The 21,519-nt window shown below is 44.0% G+C and overlaps 1 protein-coding gene across 4 annotated transcripts in view; it reads left to right on the top strand.

The window, feature by feature from the left end:
• The window catches only part of NCOA1 (nuclear receptor coactivator 1), a 299,593-nt gene that overhangs the window by 164,916 nt on the left and 113,158 nt on the right, over positions 1 to 21,519 (top strand). For all 4 annotated transcript variants that reach the window (XM_040348120.1, XM_040348119.1, XM_040348117.1 and 1 more), the window contains exon 5: positions 16,314 to 16,491. In XM_040348120.1, the coding sequence (XP_040204054.1) occupies positions 16,314 to 16,491 (178 nt within the window). The remainder of the gene's footprint in view (positions 1 to 16,313; positions 16,492 to 21,519) is intronic.

Here is a 21,519-nt window from a genome sequence, read left to right as displayed (position 1 = left end):
CTCTCGTCTCTCTCTGTCTCTTGTCTCTCTCTGTCTCTTGTTTCTCTCTCTCGTCTCTCTCTCTCGTCTCTCTCTCTCTAGTTTCTCTCGTCTCTCTTGCTTGTTTCTCTCGTCTCTCTCTCTCTCGCTTCTCTCTCTCCCCTCTCTCGTCTCTGTCTCTCCCCTCTCTCGTCTCTGTCTCTCCCCTCTCTCGTTTCATCCCTCTCTCCCCTCTCTCGTTTTGTCTCTCTCTCGTCTCTCTCTCTCGTCTCATCTCTCTCTCGTCTCTCTCTCTCGTCTCATCTCTCTCTCGTCTCGTCTCTCTCATCTCTCTCTCGTCTCGCTCTCTTATCTCTCTCTCTCGTTTCTCTCTCTCTCTATATATCTGTCTCTCCTCTCTCGATATCTCTCTCTCTCTTGATATCTGTCTCTCTCTCGTCTCTCTCTGTCTCTCTCTCGTCTCTCTCTGTCTCTCCCTCGTCTCTCTCTGTCTCTTGTCTCTCTCTCTAGTCTCTCTCTCGTCTCTCTTGCTTGTTTCTCTCGTCTCTCTCTCTCTCTCCCCTCTCTCGTCTCTCTCTCTCTCTCTCTCTCTCTCTTTCTCCCCTCTCTCGTCTCTCTCTCTCCTCTCTCGTTTTGTCTCTCTCTCCCCTCTCTCGTTTCGTCTCTCTCTCGTGTCTCTCTCATCTCTCTCTCGTCTCTCTCTCGTCTCGTCTCTCTCTCGTCTCGTCTCTCTCTCGTCTCTCTCTCGGCTCGCTCTCTCATCTCTCTTTCGTCTCTCTCTCTATATATCTGTCTCTCCTCTCTCAATATCTGTCTCTCCTCTCTCAATATCTGTCTCTCTCTTGATATCTGTCTCTCTCTCGTCTCTCTCTCTCTCTCGTCTCTCTCTGTCTCTCTCTCTCGTCTCTCTCTGTCGTCTCTCTTGTCTCTGTCTCTCTGTCGTCTCTCTCTCTGTCTGTCTCTCTTGTCTCTCTTGTCTCTGTCTCTCTGTCGTCTCTCTCTCTCTCTGTCTCTCTGTCGTGTCTCTCTCTTTCTCTCACTCTTGTCTCTCTCTCTCTCTCTCTCTCGTCTTTCTCTCGACTCTCTCGTCTCTCTGTCATTCTCTCTGTCTCTCTCGCCTCTCTCTCGTCTGTCTCGCTCTCGACTTGGTCTCCCCTCTCTCTCTCTGTGTCTCTCTCTCTCTCTCTGTCACTCTCACTCGTCTCTCTCTCGCTCTGAACTACAGAACACCTCCCTCCTATGTCACAAAGTTGAAAAGAGGGGGGAGGGTTGTAGTCCTGTCCTAGGGTCACAAGAGTGAACTTCCTCACCCTGGGACAGAAAGTGTGTTACCGGCAGGACCACAGAGTGAAAAATAAAGGAGAAAAAAAAGGAAATGAATTGCAGACACCACATCGATAACAGCAGCAAATACTTGTTGATCCTGCCAGAAATCCTGCAATCTGGTGCCTTCTTGTGCTGCACTCCTGTCAGTTACATTGTTCCAAGACCTTTCTTTGAACTACAGGGCACCTCCTCCCAAACTTGAAAAGAGGGGGATGCGTTTTGAAGTCCTGCCCTATGGTCACAAAAGTGAGCGTCTCCCTAAGACAGGAAACTGCAGCGTCACATCTGCTCAATAACGGCAACAAATACTGGTTGATCCTGCCAGGAAGCCAGCGAGCTGGTGCCTTCCTGTGCTGCCCCTCTGATCAGTTACATTGTTCCTAGTTTTCTCTCTGAACTACAGAACACGTCCACCCATGTTATAGGAAATGAGAAGGGTGGGTGTTCTGTTGTCCTAGGGGGACAACTATGCTTCTCCTTAGATACAGTACAGTGAGTGTTGTCACCCTAGGACAGGAAATGTGTTGCTGGCAGGATCACCAGAAGAAATGAAGGTGGTAATAATAATAAGATAAATACTAATTACATAATTAAAGGGTGGATGTGTACTATGGAGACATCCTAGGCAGATATCTACAAGAGGGGACATCCATGGAGGAGAGGTGGACACAAGGGTTTGGATCTGGAGATTTGTCCCAGGTCCGTCCTGGCCGGAAATAGTTCTCACCCGCCATGTGAGAAAGTCACGTCTGGAGGTCAGAGAGAGCAGGTGCAGGGCTGCTGGGTGGTATGAAGTTAGTCCTTGGCTTTCCAGGATGTGTGCGACCTCGCACGCGACCAGCTGCTGATTGTACTCCGCCCCTCCATACTGTAAGCAGGTGTTTGAGAACTGTCCCTGATAAACTCATTAGCCAGGTGTCCTGGACATCTGAACATTTCACGCCGGTGACTCCTATTATGGGCAATGTGTGGATGTGGCCAGCCATTCTCAACCCGGATTCCTAGGGTTCTTCCGGAGGCTGCTAATGGTTTCTTGAGATATGGCTGATTGACCTTTCATCTGAAGGTGCCTACATAGCTCCAGGGCCAATGTCGCTGATCCCTAAAGCGTTTTAACAGGGGTTCACAGAGACCTGAAAATTATTTCATGGGTTCCTCTAGGGCAGTGGTTCTCAACCTATCTATCTGATAAAATTTCCAAGGTTGTGGGGACCCCTAACAGTAAAATTATTTTCGCAGCGTGGGTTGTCAGCACCCAAGGAAAGACAAGTAAGACAACCCGTGAACATTTAGCGCTCCCTGAGTCCCTTCCACGCCTACAGTATTAAAACCTCTTATGGTGCATTTTAGGATGTACCTCTCTTTCTCTTTGTTCTCTTTTCTTTCTTTACTCACTGTGTCTCCAACTTTGTGGTGTCTCGTAGCAGTGACACCTATGCCGAAATCAGGAGATAGGGTCTCCTCCAGCCCCCCCCCCCCACATTACTCACCAGTCAGCTGACCTCTAGTCTCCCCCCGACCCCACCCATGCCGTGAACCTGCGAAGAGGCTGAGTGGTCAGCCATGGGCTGCAGGACCAGACAAGCTGGGTGGCCACAGGCTCCAGGAATAGCCCAGCTGGGCGGCCACAGGCTCCAGGAACAGCCCAGCTGGGCAGCCACAGGCTTCAGGGGCAGCCTTGCTGGGCAGCCGCAAAAAGACTGGGAGAGCAGTGCGGGCTTCAGGAACAGCCCAGGATACGGTGACCCCTATCAAATCATCATTCGACCCCGAAGGGGGTCCCGACCCCCAGGTTGAGAACCACTGCTCTATGGTAAACGGTTGAAACTTGAGAGAAGTTTCCTGGACCAGCCTTTTTAACCTTTTTTACACCAGAGGAACCCTTGAAATTATTTTTAGGAATCCTTGGTAAAAACCAATTAATTGGGGGTCAATGCCCTTTACATTGGTGGCTAGTGGAAGAATTGCCCCTTAATATGGTGGCCAGTGGGAAGAATTCCCCTCTTACATGGTGGCTAATGGGAAGAATGTTCCTCTTACATTGGTGGCTAATGGGAAAAATGTTCCGCTTACATTGGTGGCTAATGGGAAGAATGTTCCTCTTACATTGGTGGCTAATGGGAAGAATATTCCGCTTACATTGGTGGCTAAAAGGAAGAATGTTCCTTATACACTGGTGGCCAATGGGAAAAATGTTCCTTATACATTGGTGGCTAATGGGAAGAATGTTCCTTTTACATTGGTGGCTAATGGGAAAAATGTTCCTCTTACATTGGTGGCTAATGGGAAGAATATTCCTCTTACATTGGTGGCTAATGGGAAGAATGTTCCGCTTACATTGGTGGCTAATGGGAAGAATATTCCTCTTACATTGGTGGCTAATGGGAAGAATGTTCCTCTTACATTGGTGGCTAATGGGAAGAACGTTCCGCTTACATTGGTGGCTAATGGGAAGAATATTCCTCTTACACTGGTGGCCAGTGGGAAGAATTCTCCTCCTACATTGGTGGCTAATGGGAAGAATGTTCCGCTTACATTGGTGGCTAATGGGAAGAATATTCCTCTTACATTGGTGGCTAATGGGAAGAATGTTCCTCTTACATTGGTGGCTAATGGGAAGAATGTTCCGCTTACATTGGTGGCTAATGGGAAGAATATTCCTCTTACATTGGTGGCTAATGGGAAGAATGTTCTGCTTACATTGGTGGCTAATGGGAAGAATGTTCCGCTTACATTGGTGGCTAATGGGAAGAATGTTCCGCTTACATTGGTGGCCAGTGGGAAGAATTCCCCTCCTACATTGGTGGCTAATGGGAAGAATGTTCCGCTTACATTGGTGGCTAATGGGAAGAATATTCCTCTTACATTGGTGGCTAATGGGAAAAATGTTCCGCTTACATTGGTGGCTAATGGGAAGAATATTCCTCTTACATTGGTGGCCAGTGGGAAGAATTCCCCTCCTACATTGGTGGCTAATGGGAAGAATGTTCCGCTTACATTGGTGGCTAATGGGAAGAATATTCCTCTTACATTGGTGGCTAATGGGAAGAATGTTTCGCTGTCTACATGTTTCACAGGGTCTCTGTTTCCTTAGGACTATAGTGTCCTCTTTGAATTTTGGTAGGTATCTTGTCCAAAAGGCTTAAGCCTTTAGGCCTGAGAAAAATAGAATCCCACTAAACAAGTAGACGTTCAGGATGTTCAGGAGTTTAGTTCCATCACTAAAAAGTACATCACAGCTTCTCCAGGCAAGGAATAAACTTTGACGCGTTTCACACTACAAGTGTTTCATCATAACTATATATACATATGACCAAGTGCTTGTAGCGTGAATTGCGTCAACGTTTGTTCCTTGCCTTGCAAAGCATTGATGTGCTTTTATTAAAAGATTATTTCCCGTTACTAAAAAGCACAGCACAGCTTCTGAAGGCAAGGAGCAAACGTTGACGTGTTTCACGTCACAAGCTCTTAGTCATAAGTATATACACATATGACTAGGTGCTTGTGGCGTGAAACGCGTCAACTTTTGTTCCTTGCCTTGAGAAGCATTGATGTGCTTTTTTTAAAAGATTATTTCCCATCACTAAAAAGCATTTTACAGTTTCTGAAGGCAAGGAACAAACGTTGACGTGTTTCATGCCACAAGCGCTTAGTCATAAGCATATACACATATGACTAAGTGCTTGTGGCGTGAAACGTGTCCTTGCCTTGAGAATTTGTGATGTGCTTTTTCTTGATGGATTATTTCTAATAAATAAAATTTAGTCATAACTATATATAATGCTACTAAGTGCTTGTGACATGAAACGCGTCAATGTTTGTTCCTTGCCTTGAGAAGCTGTGATGTGCTTTTATTGATGGATTATTTCCCATCACTAAAAAGCACATCATAGCTTCAGGTAAGGGGCAAACGATGACGTGTTTCACACTACAAGAGCTTAGTCATTACTATATATACATAAGACGAAGTGCTTGTGGCGTGAAACACGTCAACGTTTGTTCCTTGCTTTGAGAAGCAGTGATGTGCTTATATTAAAGGGTTATTTCCCATCACTAAAAAGCACATCACAACTTCCCAAGGCAAGGAACAAACATTAACGTGTTTCACGCCACAAGCACTTCGTCTTATGTATATATAGTAATGACTAAGCTCTTGTAGTGTGAAACATGTCATTGTTTTTTCCTTACCTGGAGAAGCTATGATGTGCTTTTTTAGTGATGGGAAATAATCTTTTAATAAAAGCACATCAATGCTTCTCAAGGCAAGGAACAAACGTTGACGCATTTCACGCTACAAGACCTTAGTCATTACTATATATACATAAGACTTACGTAAATAAGACGAAGTGCTTGTGGCGTGAAACATGTCACCGTTTGTTCCTTGCCTTGGGAAGCATTGATGTGCTTTTATTAAAAGATTATTTCCTATCACTAAAAAGCACATCATAGCTTCTAAAGGCAAGGAACAAGCGTTGACGTGTTTCACGCCACAAGCGCTTAGTCAAAAGCATATACACATATGAATAAGTGCTTGTGACATGAAACATGTCAATGTTTGATCCTTGCCTTGAGAAGCCATGATGTGCTATCATTTATGGATTATTTCCCATCACTAAAAAGCACATCATGGTTTCGCCAGGTAAGGAACAAACAATTACTATAGTCATTACTATATATACATAAGACGAAGTGCTTGTGGCGTGAAACACGTCAACGTTTGTTCCTTGCCTTGCAAAGCAGTGATGTGCTTTTATTAAAGGATTATTTCCCATCACTAAAAAGCACATCACAGCTTCTGAAGGCAAGGAACAAACGTTGACGTGTTTCACGCCACAAGCACTCCGTCTTATGTATATATAGTAATGACTAAGCTCTTGTAGTGTGAAACATGTCATTGTTTGTCCCTTACCTGGAGAAGCTATGATGTGCTTTTTAGTAATGGGAAATAATCTTTTAATAAAAGCACATCAATGATTCTCAAGGCAAGGAACAAACATTGACGTGTTTCACGCTACAAGAGCTTAGTCATTACTATATATACATAAGACTTACATAAGACGAAGTGCTTGTGGCGTGAAACACGTCAACGTTTGTTCCTTGCCTTGGGATGTGCTTTTATTAAAAGATTATTTCCCATCACTAAAAAGCACATCACAGCTTCTGAAGGCAAGGAACAAACGTTGACGTGTTTCACGCCACAAGCGCTTAGTCATAAGCATATACACATATGAATAAGTGCTTGTGACGTGAAACATGTCAATGTTTGATCCTTGCCTTGAGAAGCCATGATGTGCTTTTATTGATGGATTATTTCCCATCACTAAAAAGCACATCATGGTTTTGCCTGGTAAGGAACAAACAATGATGCGTTTCACGCTGCAAGAGCTTAGTCATTACTATATATACATAAGACAAAGTGCTTGTGGCATGAAACACGTCAACGTTTGTTCCTTGCCTTGGGAAGCATTGATGTGCTTTTATTAAAAGATTATTTACCATCACTAAAAAGCATATCACAGCTTCTGAAGGCAAGGAACAAACGTTGACGTGTTTCACGCCACAAGCAGTTCGTCTTATGTATATATAGTAATGACTAAGCTCTTGTAGTGTGAAACATGTCATTGTTTGTCCCTTACCTGGAGAAGCTATGATGTGCTTTTTAGTGATGGGAAATAATATTTTAATAAAAGCACATCAATGATTCTCAAGGCAAGGAACAAACGTTGACGTGTTTCACGCTACAACAGCTTAGTCATTATTATATATACATAAGACTTACATAAGACAAAGTGCTTGTGGCGTGAAACATGTCAACGTTTGTTCCTTGCCTTGGGATGTGCTTTTATTAAAAGATTATTTAACATCACTAAAAAGCACATCACAGCTTCTGAAGGCAAGGAACAAACGTTGACGTGTTTCACGCCACAAGCACTTCGTCTTATGTATATATAGTAATGACTAAGCTCTTGTAGTGTGAAACATGTCATTGTTTGTCCCTTACCTGGAGAAGCTATGATGTGCTTTTTAGTGATGGGAAATAATCTTTTAATAAAAGCACATCAATGATTCTCAAGGCAAGGAACAAACGTTGACGTGTTTCACGCTACAAGAGCTTAGTCATTACTATATATACATAAGACTTACATAAGACAAAGTGCTTGTGGCGTGAAACATGTCAACGTTTGTTCCTTGCCTTGCAAAGCAGTGATGTGCTTTTATTAAAGGATTATTTCCCATCACTAAAAAGCACATCACAGCTTCTGAAGGCAAGAAAAAAACGTTGACGTGTTTCACGCCACAAGCGCTTAGTCATAAGTACATACACATATGATTAAGTGCTTGTGACGTGAAATACGTCAACGTTTGTTCCTGTCCTTGAGAAGCTGTTATGTGCTTTTATTGATGGATTGTTCCACATCAGAAAAAAGCACATCACCGCCTCCCAAGGCAAGGCACAAATGTTGACGCGTTTCACACTACAAGCGCTTCATCATCATTATAGATACATATTTATAGTTACTTATTACCATATATTTCCATATATCAGAGTGTGGTCGCCCACCATCCTTTCTGAAGTATTTGGCAGTTGCAAGCCAGACCAGCACCTTTCTGTGTGGATTTGGGGACTAGCATAGAGGTGGACCAACCCGGAGCAGTGTATTTGTATTATTGGACTGCTTAGGTTTTTCTGGAGTTTACCTTCTAACTATGTTAATAAAATTGCAATATTATGTATTTTAAAATTGGTAAAAAAAAAACTAGAAAACTACCACATCCTGGACCACTACTTGGAACTTTGTCTTGTCTAGAACTTAAAAATAAAAATGAGAACAATGATAATGGCCTCCCACACCGGCCAGAAGCACTGAGCGGCTGATAAAGTTTTACTGCCTGGCAGCCGTGTGATAACACACCTTACTGTTGACTGCTGGCAATTAAGAGATGTGAAGAGCTGCTTCAGCAAATTCATTATTTGATCGGCTTCCAGTTATAAACGGCTGGAAGGGTTTACACATGTGACAGTATGCTGGCGGTAGAGCCAAACCACAAACACTCTCTGACAGAGGCTGTGTGTGTGTGTGCTTCCTGTGCGGCTCGTACAGCATATACCGGTCTGCAGCCCGCTCTCTGTTATTGGCTGAGCAAAGACAAAAAAAAAATGAGGTTTTATTTTGACAGTCGTGATGACTTCACGAGCCCGTGACCATGTTGATTGGGTTGTGGTTGTTGAAAGGATTGATAAAATCTCATACACTATATTACCAAAAGTATTGGGACGCCTGCCTTTACATGCATATGAACTTTAATGGCATCCAAGTCTTAGGCCCGGATTCTGCGGGCGTAACGTATCCTATTTACGTTACGCCTCCGCAACTTTGTCAGGCAAGTGCCGTATTCTCAAACCAAAGTTGCGGCGGCGTAGCGTAAATAGGCCGGCGTAAGCCCGCCTAATTCAAATGTGGTAGATGTGGGCGTGTGTTATGTAAATTTAATGTGACCCCGCGTAAATGACGCTTTTTACGAACGGCGCATGCGCCGTCCGTGAAAGTATCCAAGTGCGCATGCTCCAAATTAACCCGCAAGAAGCCAATGCTTTCGACGTGAACGTAAATGACGCCCAGCACTATTCGCGAACGACTTACGCAAACGACGTAAAACGTGAAAAATTTGACGCTGGCCCTATGTCCATACTCAACACTGGTATGCCTCATGTACGCCTCATATAGCAGGGGTAACTTTACGCCGGGAAAAGCCTAACGTAAACGGCGTATCTGTACTGCGTCGGCCGGGCGTACGTTTGTGAATTGGCGTATCTAGCTGATTTACATATTTCTAGGCGTAAATCAGCGTACACGCCCCTAGCGGCCAGCGTAAATATGCAGTTAAGAGCCGACGGCGTAAGAGACTTACGCTGGTCGGATCTAATACAAATCTATGCGTAACTGATTCTAAGAATCAGGCGCATAGATACGACGGCTCAGACTCAGAGATACGACGGCGTATCTGGAGATAGGCCGTCGTATCTCCTTTGAGAGTCTGGGCCATAGTCTATCTTGCCATTGGATTCCTCCAAAGAAAGACAATATACAGTGCGAGTGATTTTGCCATGAACCATGTTGGTCATTTGTAGATGGAATTGGTCTTCATACAGAACCTTTACATTGCCGATGTAGGGCCCTATACCGTTTCTATTAAATGTTCCTATAAAAGCAGCCAGCTCTGATACAACCTCCCAGTCTAGTCACTTGTGGGGCATGCATATCAAGTTTTTTTTTAATCGCCCACCACACATGTACCTTGATTAGTCTCAAGCACGCCACGTCGTCTGTTCGCCACGAAGGCTGACTGTTTGATCTCTGCAGGAGCCATTGAGAGCGGACCTGTTTTATACTAGTAGAAGAAGGAATGTACATTCCTGTGCATTAAATCGGAGAACTTGCAGGAACCGATACTTTCAGAGATATTTGTCTGTCCGCCCACACTGCACTTTTAAAGAAGGACCCACTCTGCAATTTGATACTGACAGGCCCTTTGACGTGCCCAAGATATTAATCGCAGCAACATAGAGAGAGGGCCTTACTGTCTCTGACATAACGGAGGCTTAAAAGCAGTGGTGGCTGGTGCTCAACATTTTTGGGGGGCACAAACAAACTGAAAAAAACAAACATCAAACGCAGCCACTGTGCCCATCAAACACAGCCACTGTGCCCATCAAACGCAGCCACTGTGCCCATCAAATGCAGCCACTGTGCCCATCAAACGCAGCCACTGTGCCCATCAAACGCAGCCACTGTGCCCATCAAACGCAGCCACTGTGCCCATCAAACGCAGCCACTGTGCCCATCAAACACAGCCACTGTGCCCATTAAAAGCAGCCATTGTGCCCATCAAATGCAGCCACTGTACCCATAAATTGCCACCACTGTGCCTGTAAACGCAGCCACTTTGCCCATTAAACGCAGCCACTTTGCCCATTAAACGCAGCCACTTTGCCCATTAAACGCAGCCACTGTGCCATAAAACGCAGCCACTGTGCCATCAAATGCAGCCACTGTGCCCATCAAATGCAGCCACTGTGCCCATCAAACGCAGCCACTGTGCCCATCAAACGCAGCCACTGTGCCCATCAAACGCAGCCACTGTGCCCATCAAAGGCAGCCACTTTGACATCAAACGCAGCCACTGTACCCATAAATTGCCACCACTGTGCCATCAAACGCAGCCACTGTGCCCGTTAAACACAGCCACTGTGCCCATTAAACACAGCCACTGTGCCCATTAAACACAGCCACTGTGCCCATCAAACGCAGCCACTGTGCCATCAAACGCAGCCACTGTGTCCATAAAAAACGCAGCTACTGTAACCATCAATTACCGCCAGTGTGCCCCATCAGTTGCCACCAGTTGGCCCCATCAATTGCCGCCAGTTTGTCCCATCAAATGCTGCCAGCGTGACCCCCCGCCCGTTACTTACCTGCCTCTGAGTCCTCGATGTCTTCTCCCATCCCCTTCTGTTATGATTCACCGCTTTATAGGCGTCCATTCACAGTGCCTGTTGCTTCAGCCAATCAAATGACAGGTAACCAGACCTGGTGCACCTGATTGGCTGAGGGGCGAGTCAGTGTTAGGGAAGTGATTTAATAATTTCCCTAACACAGCACTGCGTAGACAACGAATGCAAAGCAGTGCGCCCGCTGTTTACCAATTTGGAAGCCTATTAGAGCCCATGGCTTTAATCAGGGCACCTATTAGAGCCGACAAATCTAATCAGGAACTTCCAAATACACCCCCGCTGCTGTAATTCAAATGCTCGGCGCCCGACAGGGGCCCGGACACCTGAATAAGGGGCGGCAGCGGCGACCATAGATAGATTCATGCAATGCACTAAACTATCTATTGGAGATTGATGGGTGCAGGAGAGAGAGGGTGGCGCTCCTGTGCCCTCTATGGATGCACCGCCACTGCTTAAAGGCATCTTAACTTCAAACTTCAGGCAGGCCAAATCTGATATACCATGATTGGGTGGATACTACAGATTGTATGACCCACAGAGGCCGCGGTCCACAGAGAGTTTGACCACACTGGGCTTTAAAGCAAGGGCCCACTCTGCAAATTGTTGGTAACAGACCTCTGATGTGCTTGAGACACTAATTACAATTGACATATAGAGAGGCCAAATGTTAACAACATAAGGGAGGCCTAAAGGTATCCAAAAATTGTTCAGCTAGTAGTAGTTAGTCACATTCACCTTGACTTGTTCTGTAATGCTGAAGACCTTTGTTAGCTTCTCCAAACAACTTCTTTAGTTCTAATGATTGGAATGACTCACAGTGATTGAATTAAGGTGTTGGTGCTGCCCGTGTGGATAGCAATTTTGGGGTTTCTTCCCAACACTCATTAGAACTTACTAGAAGTGGCTTGATTAAGCTATGAAATGTATCTACCTGACACTGCAACTTGAATAAACTACAAAACATCCTTGTTGTTAAGGAACAAGTTCAGCGGAATGTGACTATTATCTAATGGAAGTTGGTCAAATTCAACTGGAATTGTTGAAGACTTTTCATAACTTCTCCAAGCCACTTCCACATTCCATAGTGATTAGACTAAGGTGTTGGTGCTACCTGTGTGGATATAAATTATGGTATATGGCATTCATTAAATTCACTGTGAATATGATCTAGTGGTAGATGGTCAAATTCAACTGGACTTGTTCTGTATTGTGGAAGACTTTCCGTAGCCTCTCTAAGCCACTTCCTCAGTACTAATGAGTGGAATGACACATTTCATGGTGATTGGACTAAAGTGTCAGTGCAACCTGTATGGATATAAATTCTGGGGTATCTACCTGATGCTCATTAGACCTGAAAAGGTGTCTTAAATAAGCTATAAAACATAGTTATCGTTAGGGAACAAGTCCAGTGGAATGTGACTATTATCTAATCGTTGTTGATTGAATTCAACTAGACTTGTTCTGTAATGGCAAAGACATTTCTTAGCTTCTCCAAGACACTTCTTTTGTTTCCACTGAGTGTCAGGAGCATACCCCAGCATTTATACCCACACGGGTGGCACCAACACCTTGACCCACCATGGGAAGGTTAGGTCCAAGAACAGGACGGGAGGTGTGAATGTTGTGGAACCACCCTGTTCTAGTTAAATACTGTAATCCCATCCTTGGTGTCAGGAAGACGGCTTAGGTGTTAATCCTTCAATGCACATGGCTGAAGATGTGAATTGTCGTCACAGTTCTGGGGAAGAGTTGCAGTCACCACTTTCGGAATTTACAGGCTGGTTCTCCTGTCTTAAGGACTCCTTTTCAGTAACTGAGATGTAGGTTTGGGTGCACCGCCCCCCCCCCCACAGTGCCCGTGGAGTCCTTCCTGCAAATCGCTCCTCTCCCTGCCAATGAGGATGCAGGGGAAGGAGCAGAACGGGCAGCTGTGGTTGTGTGAGCACTCGCATTATGCAGTGTCAGCGAGCAGAGGGAGAGGGGAGGAATCCCCCGCAGGAGCTGACTGGGGACGCTCTATCTTTCAGGAGAGACTTTGTTACTCCAGCGGTGGCCCCGAGCAAGATGCAAACAAAAAGGCATTTTAATTTGGAGGGCACATGGTGGGGCACAGCATAATGCTGGGGGGGTCAGGGCCCCCTCGCCCCCCCCCCCAGTGACACCATTGGTAGAGATGTTAAACAGCATGAGGACCATAGCTTGCTTGGGCCACAAAGAGCAGGCCATTGGTATCAATATAGCAATATGGCCACCACAGAGTTTATGGGAGCAATCTGCTGGTTCAGGCTTGCCCTGTGGGTGTTAGGAGTGTAGTGCCATATCTAAGTTAATGAGGGCCACACAAAGCAGACCATCGGTAGCAATATAACTGCAGTAGAGTTAATGAGAGGAACCTGCTGGCTCAATCCTCCCCTGTGTGTGCTGGGAGTGTGGTGGCTATCTCGAGTTTATAGAGGATCATAGCTGGCCTAGGCAGAGCAAGCTGTTGGTAGCAATATGGCCGCCACAAAGTTAATGGGAGGAATCCGCTGGCCCAGACCTGCCCTTTGTGTGCTTGGAGTGTGGTGGCCGTATCAAGGTCAATGAGGGCAATAGCTGGCATAGGCCACACAGAGAAGGCCATCGGTAGCAACATAGCTGCCATAGAGTTAATGGGAGGAATCTGCTGGCCGGGCCTGCCCTATGTGTGTTGGGAGTGTGGTGGCCATATCAAGGTTAATGAGGGCCATAGCTGGCCTAGGTCACACAGAGCAGGCTATCGGTAGCAATATGGCCACCACAGAGTTAATAAGAGGAATCCACTGGCCTGGGATTGCCCTGTGTGTGCTGGGAGTGTGGTGGCAATATCAATGTTAATAAGGGCCATAGTTGGCTTGGGCCACACAGAGCAGGCTGTCAGTAGGAATATGGCTGCCATAGAGTTAATGGGAGGAACCCACTGGCCCTATGTGGTGGCCATATAAAGGTTAATGAGGGCCATAACTGGCCTAGGTCACACAGAGCAGACCATCATTAGCAGTATGGCCGCCATAGAGTTAACAGTGGGAATCTGCTGGCCGGGGCCTGCCCTGTGTGTGCAGGGAATGTGGTGGCCACATCAAGGTTATTAAGGATCAAATCTTGCCTAGGCCACACAGAGCCGGCTGTTATTAGCAATATGGCTGCCACAGAGTTAATGGGAGGAATTCGCTGGCCCGGGCCTGCCCTGTGTGTGCTGGGAGTGCATGTCAGAGATTTCTTTTCACAGTTGAGCGTGGTTTTCATATTTCCTGTTTTGGCTATAGTACTTGTTAATAATTACCGTGGTACATTAGATGCTGTTGTATTAGGCCCGGGGCCAGTCAAAGAGCCTGCATTGCTGATTGGAGGCCTGGAAGGGTAGCATGCTTGGCTTTCCAGGCTGTTCCCTGCCGTGACATAACAAGGATGTGTGCTGGCAGCACAACAAGGCCCATCTCGTAGCAATGGAGGAACGCCATGAACAGCTGTGAGCGCTACGTCACCGGGGCCTGTGCATCTAGGCGGAGAGAGGCACGAGGGCGCCCTTAACCCTTTCCAGGCTCTCCACCTTTACTGCCGTAGGCTCGTTGGCTTAGCCACTCGAGTCCCAGGACCTTTTTGTCTTCCAGGGGCCCACGTGGTTAAGCCAAGAAGCCTACTCCTGATTTTTCTTTTGTTTTAGAGACCTCTTGGTTGCGAACTTTATGCCTTAATTACATCTGCATTTTTTTTTTGTTGGAAATCACCTTAAACCCCCAAACAGTTCTTTCTTTTCTTTTCTTTTTATTTTATTTTGGACCAGGTCCAAACCCCCCCCCCCCTCCCTTTAAAGCTATGCAGCAACAGATCACTTCTAATAGTGATCTACTGCTGGCTGCAATCTCTGAATGCCCAGAGTGAATTGTATTAGCCAAACTGTACTAGAATATTCTTGCGAGAAACTTTATGTATAACCATAATCCCCTACTGCAGGCCAGTTCACATGGTTGCTTAATCAGATTATCCCTTCTGAAACCTGTATGTATGGGAATAGGAACTGTCCAATAAACTTCCATTATCATACATTAGTCCAGCTTGGCACGGTCATTATCCAATCTTATCCAAATCTTATACCTGCTGCTGAAAGCCACTGTAGTAACATACCCTACATACCAGTGGCGTCGCTATAGGGGTGTGGCGGACCACCAGAGTGGTGATGCCACATACCTTCCAACCGTCCCAGATTCGCCGGGACTGTCCCGGGACTTTTTTTTTAAAGTGCAGATGAAATCCCAGAGCTGAGTACCAGAACAATAGTGTATAAGTGTAGCACTCAAACAATGCAATAGAATGACCAAATATTGCATGCAAAAAGTGGATATCCCACAAAATAGTGATGACTCACTGTGACAAAAACAATAATTGTTGTAAATAATGTCCCAGAACTATAGCCCCACACGCTCCCCTCCAACAATAGCCATGATTTTCTGTGTCCTGTATAAGCAGTTTCACCTCCACACACTGACCATGGTGTGGGGGGTCGCTCCCTCTGTGCCACCGTCATTGAGAGATCACCTTGTGTTTCTTTCAATGGATACAAGATGTTCTCTGAGTGGTAGAGAGGAGGGGCAGGTGACATCATAATCTACCCCCATCATAGGCATGCGCAGGGGATGTGCCAGGTGTGCCTTGGCATACCCTAATCACTATGTGCATTATAGCTTCCCCCTACTGCCCAGGCTTCCCCCTGTGTTGCCCCCACCTCCCCCGCAGTGCTGCTGGCTTCCCTCCTCTCCTCCCAGCTCCTATGGGGGATGATTGAGGATGGAGAGTGGGGGAAGGAGCTAGTAAATATGTAATTTACCAGCCCCTTCTTTTTCTAAATGAACACAGTGAACACACTCACTCACTGTGTTCATCTATGCTTCTGATTGTGAATGAACAGGAAGCCACTCAGTACAGAGCACTTCCCATCCATTCACTGTCCCATGTAGCTTAGGCTGCATAGAAAGTCATGTGTGTTTGAGCTTTGGGGTGCACACCCTAATGCAATTGGCTGTGCACACCAGTGACCCCCATCCAATCAAGAAACACCCTGTATTTACTGAAATAGATACAAGGTATTTTATTAATGGTGGTAGTGCCCAGCCAGTGACCACCTGTGGTTAATGTGCAAAGGGGAAGCTGTTCATATTCGTTTTCCGCATCTTCAGAAGCCCTCCATGTATGTTATAAGAAATTGATAATTACATTGTGCCAAGCTGGACTAAGTTGACAATAAAGATAACTCTTGGAGTTCAGCATGACCTGCCCAACCCTCCATATAGGTGAACTTCTGGTCTCCAAAAATGAATAACAATTGGACAATTCCAGTAGTACGAGGTCCACTTTATACACTTAGAAGTGGAGATGGGTCTTATTTTTGGTGGATCTGATAGGCGATGTACAATTGTATCAACCCATTACCTTTGTAAGCAGAATGACAAACTTTCCCTCATTTTTTTTTGTCCAACAGGCTCTGGACGGCTTTTTCTTTGTCGTGAACCAGGAAGGCCGCATTGTGTTCGTCTCAGAAAATGTCACCAACTACCTGGGCTACAAGCAGGAGGAGCTGATGAAGGACAGCATTTACAGCATTCTGCATGTGGGGGACCATGACGAGTTTGTCAAAAATCTGCTCCCCAAGTCTCTAGGTAATGGACCCAACACTGTCCACCGATATCACTCGCAGACATTGGGGGCTTGTTCACACCATGTACGTGGAGCTTGGTGTGAACAAGCAATGAACATGTTCCATAATATTATATAGAATGATTTGCATGTACCTGTCCAAAGTACAGTCATTCAGCTCAACACTGATAATGGAGTTCTAGAAGAACCCAACACTGATAATTGAGTTCTAGGTGAACTCAACACTGATAATCAAGTTCTAGATGAACCCAACACTGATTATTGAATTCCAGATGAACCCAACACTGATAATTCAGTTCTAGATGAACCCAACACTCATACATTAATTCTAGATGAATCCAACACTCATAAACTAATTCTAGATGAATCCAACACCAATTATTGAATTCCAGATGAACCCAACACTGATAATTGAGTTCAAGATGAACCCAACACTGATAATTGAGTTCAAGATGAACCCAACACTGATAATTGAGTTCAAGATGAACCCAACACTGATTATTGAATTCCAGATGAACCCATCACTGATAATTGAGTTCTAGATGAACCCAACACTCATAAATTAATTCTAGATGAATCCAACACTCAGTATTGGGTTCTAGGTGAACACAACACTCATAATTGAGTTATAGGTGAACACAACACTCATACATGAATTCTGTGTGAACACAACACTCATAATTGAGTTCTAAATGAACCCAACACTGTTTATCGAGTTCTAAACTAACCCAACACTGATAATTGAATTCTCGATGAAGTAAGAAGAGCCAGCAAGACTGTAATCCTTGAAGTGACGTTTATTGGTACATCAGAGAGACAATAAAACAATGCTAGATTAATCCAACATTGTTAATTGAATTCTAGATGAATCCAACACTCATAATTGAATTCTAGATGAACCCGACACTCATAATTAAGTTCTAGATGAACCTGACACTCATAAATGAATTCTTGATGAACCTGACACTCATAAATGAATTCTAGATGAACCTGACACTCATAAATGAATTCTAGATGACCCTTATACTGACAATTGAGCTTTAGATTAATCCAACATTAATAATGTAATTATAGATGAACCCAACACTCATAATTTATGTTCTAAATGAATCCAACACTCGTAATTGAATTAAAGAATAACCCAACGCTGATAATTGAGTTCTATATGAACCCAACATTGATAACTGAGTTCAAGATAAACCAAATACTGGTAATTGAGTTCTGGGTGGACCCAACACTCATAATTGAATTCTAGATGAACCCAACACTGATAATTGAATTCTAGATGAACTCAACACTCATAATTAAGTTCTACATGAACTCGACACCCATAATTAAGTTCTAGATTAACCTTATATTGACAATTGAGTTTTAGATTAATCCAACATTTATTAATTTAATTCTAGATGAACCCAACACTCATAATTGAATTCTAGATGAACCCAATGCTGATAATTGAGTTCTATATGAACCCAACATTGATAATTGAGTTCTATATGAATCCAGCATTGATAATTTAGTTCAAGATAAACCAAACACTGATAATTGAGCTCTCTATGAACCCAACATTGATAATTGAATTCTAGATGAACCCAACACTCATAAATTAATTCTAGATTAACCTTACACTGACGACAGAGTTTTAGATTAATCAAACATTGATAATTAAATTCTAGATGAACCCAACACTCATAATTGAGTTTTAGATGAATCCAACACTCAAAATTGAGTTTTAGATGAAGCCAACACTCAAAATTGAGTTCAAGATAAACCAAAAACTGATAATTGAGTTCTGCATGAACCCAACACTCATTATTGAATTCTAGATCAACCCAACACTGATAATTGAATTCTAGATCAACCCAACACTGATAATTGAATTCTAGATCAACCCAACACTGATAATTGAATTCTAGATCAACCCAACACTGATAATTGAATTCTAGATCAACCCAACACTGATAATTGAATTCTAGATCAATCCAACACTGATAATTGAATTCTAGATCAACCCAACACTGATAATTGAATTCTAGATCAACCCAACACTGATAATTGAATTCTAGATGAACCCAACACTGATAATTGAGTTCTAGATAAACCCAACACTCATAAATTAATTCTAGATGAATTCAACACTCAGAATTGGGTTCTAGGTGAACACCACATTCATACATGAATTCTCAATGAACGCATCACTCATAATTGAGTTCTAAATGAACCCAACACTGATTATCGAGTTCTAGATGAATCCAACGCTGATAATTAAATTCTCGATGGACCTTATACTGACAACTTAGTTCTAGATTAATCCAATAGAAAGAAGCACCGGAAAGACTGTAATCCTTGAAGTTTCGTTTACTGGTACATTAGAGTGACAATAAAACAATAATGCTAGAATAATCCAACATTGATAATTGAATTGTAGATGAACTCAACACTCATAATTGAATTCTAGATGAACCCAACACTCATAATTACGTTATAGATGAACCCAACACTCATAATTACGTTATAGATGAACCCGACACTCATAAATGAATTCTAGATTAACCTTACACTGACAACTGAGTTTTCGATTAATCCAACATTGCTAATTGAATTCTAGGTGAGCCCAACTCTCATAATTGACGTTTAGATTAACCCAACACTGATAATTGAGTTCTATATGAACCCAACATTGATAATTGAGTTCAAAATAAACCAAACACTGATAATTGAGTTCTATATGAACCCAACATTTATAATTGAGTTCTATATGAACCCAACATTGATAATTGAGTTCTATATGAACCCAACATTTATAATTGAGTTCTATATGAACCCAACATTGATAATTGAGTTCAAAATAAACCAAACACTGATAATTGAGTTCTATATGAACCCAACATTGATAATTGAGTTCAAAATAAACCAAACACTGGTAATTGAGTTCTGGGTGGACCCAACACTCATAATTAAATTCTAGATGAACCCAACACTGATAATTGAGTTCTAAATGAACCCGAAACTGGTCATTGAGCCTATATGAACCCAACCCTCATAATTGATTTTGAGATGAACCCAACACTGATAGAGTTCTAGATGGACCCAACACTGATAATTGAGTTCTAGAAGAACCCAACACTGATAACTAAGTTATAGATGGACCCAACACTCATAATTTAATTCCAGATAAACCCATTACCGATAATAGATTAACCCAACACTAATAATTGAGTTCTAGATGGGTCCAGTACTGATCTTTCCATTATAGGTGGAGGCTGTCCTGGGGAAATTGTTTACTGGCACCTTTCGCCTCTCAGGGATTCAGTAGAGCTCCGATTTGGGCAACATCCTTTTTCTATGGATTATGCCTAAGTATTTTCCTTTTTCCATTGCATTTAAGGTCTCGTGGTTCACTTAAAGCATGCCAAAGTGATCTGTCCGTCATTCTTATTATATGTCATTTTAGCATGCCTTAAAGTGACCCGAAACACTAAATTAATTATTCATCCCATCATTGGTATCAGTGGCAGGAATAGTGCTCCATCATTGGTATCAGTGGGGGGAATAGTGTCCCATCATTGGTATCAGTGGGAGGAATAGTGTCCCATCATTGATATCAGTGGGAGGAGAAGTGTTCCATCATTGGTATCAGTGGGAGGAATAGTGTCCCATCATTGGTATCAGTGGGATGAATAGTGTCCTATCATTGGTATCAGTGGGAGGAATAGTGCCCCATCATTGGTATCAGTGGGAGGAATAGTGTCCCATCATTGGTGTCAGTGGGAGGAATAGCACCCCATCATTGGTGTCAGTGGGAGGAATAGCACCCCATCATTGGTGTCAGTGGGAGGAATAGCGCCCCATCACTGCTGTCAGTGGGAGGAATAGTGCCCCATCATTGGTATCAGTGGGAGGAATAGTGTCCCATCATTGGTGTCAGTGGGAGGAATAGCACCCCATCATTGGTGTCAGTGGGAGGAATAGCACCCCATCATTGGTGTCAGTGGGAGGAATAGTGCCCCATCATTGGTGCCAATGGGAGGAATCTCACCCCATTATTGGTCTCAGTACTAGGAATGGCACCCTATCATTGGTCTTAGTGGGAGGAATAGCACCCCTTCACTGGTGTCAGTGGGAGGAATAGCGCCCCATCATTGGTGTCAGTGGGAGGAATAGCACCCCATCATTGGTGTCAGTGGGAGGAATAGCGCCCCATCACTTCTGTCAGTGGGAGGAATAGTGCCCCATCATTGGTGCCAATGGGAGGAATCTCACCCCATTATTGGTCTCAGTACTAGGAATGGCACCCTATCATTGGTCTCAGTGGGAGGAATAGCACCCCTTCACTGGTGTCAGTGGGAGGAATAGCGCCCCATCATTGATGCCAATGGGAGGAATAGTGCCCTATCACTGGTATCAGTGGGAGGAATAGTGCCCTATCATTGGTGTCAATGGGAAGAATAGTGCCCCATTGTTAATGTCAGTGAAAGGAATAATGCCCCAAGGGCTTGGTAAAGGCAAGCAAAGGACCACATCTGGCCCCCAGGCCAAAGTTTGGAGACCACTGACTTAGAGCATGCCCAAGTTACCTCTCAGTCAGTATTATTGTTTCCCATTTTAGCATGCCTTAAGTGCCATTGCAGCGTGATCAATAAAAACCAGTGAGGGTCAGTATAATGCGGTATAAGTGGCCACCAAGAGAAAACATTTTCGTATAGACTGTGCTCTACAGAGTAAGAGAGTGAAATAAAAAAAAGAAAACTGGATGCTCCCCTACATCTCACACACTGCTGTCTACGCTCCGCACCCCTCACACTCTACTAGTAGAGGAGAAGAAGGTCGGAACTTAGCTGTCATGACAACTGGAATATTAATTGTAAGTGCACAAGCTGTACAGTGTGCATCTAGCCGTCATACGATTTATAATGTGCTTCATATGACTAAGCCCAAGGCGTCAGCCTCCTTTGGACTTCTATATATATATATATATATATATACATAGTATGTCTTTTGTGTTTTCTGTTGGCATAGCAGCTGAGTGC

The sequence above is a fragment of the Rana temporaria genome, chromosome 4 (genome assembly GCF_905171775.1).
Source record: "Rana temporaria chromosome 4, aRanTem1.1, whole genome shotgun sequence".
NCBI lineage: Eukaryota > Metazoa > Chordata > Amphibia > Anura > Ranidae > Rana > Rana temporaria.
Note: the sequence above shows the minus strand (reverse complement) of the source record. Positions and strands in the feature narration are given on the sequence as shown.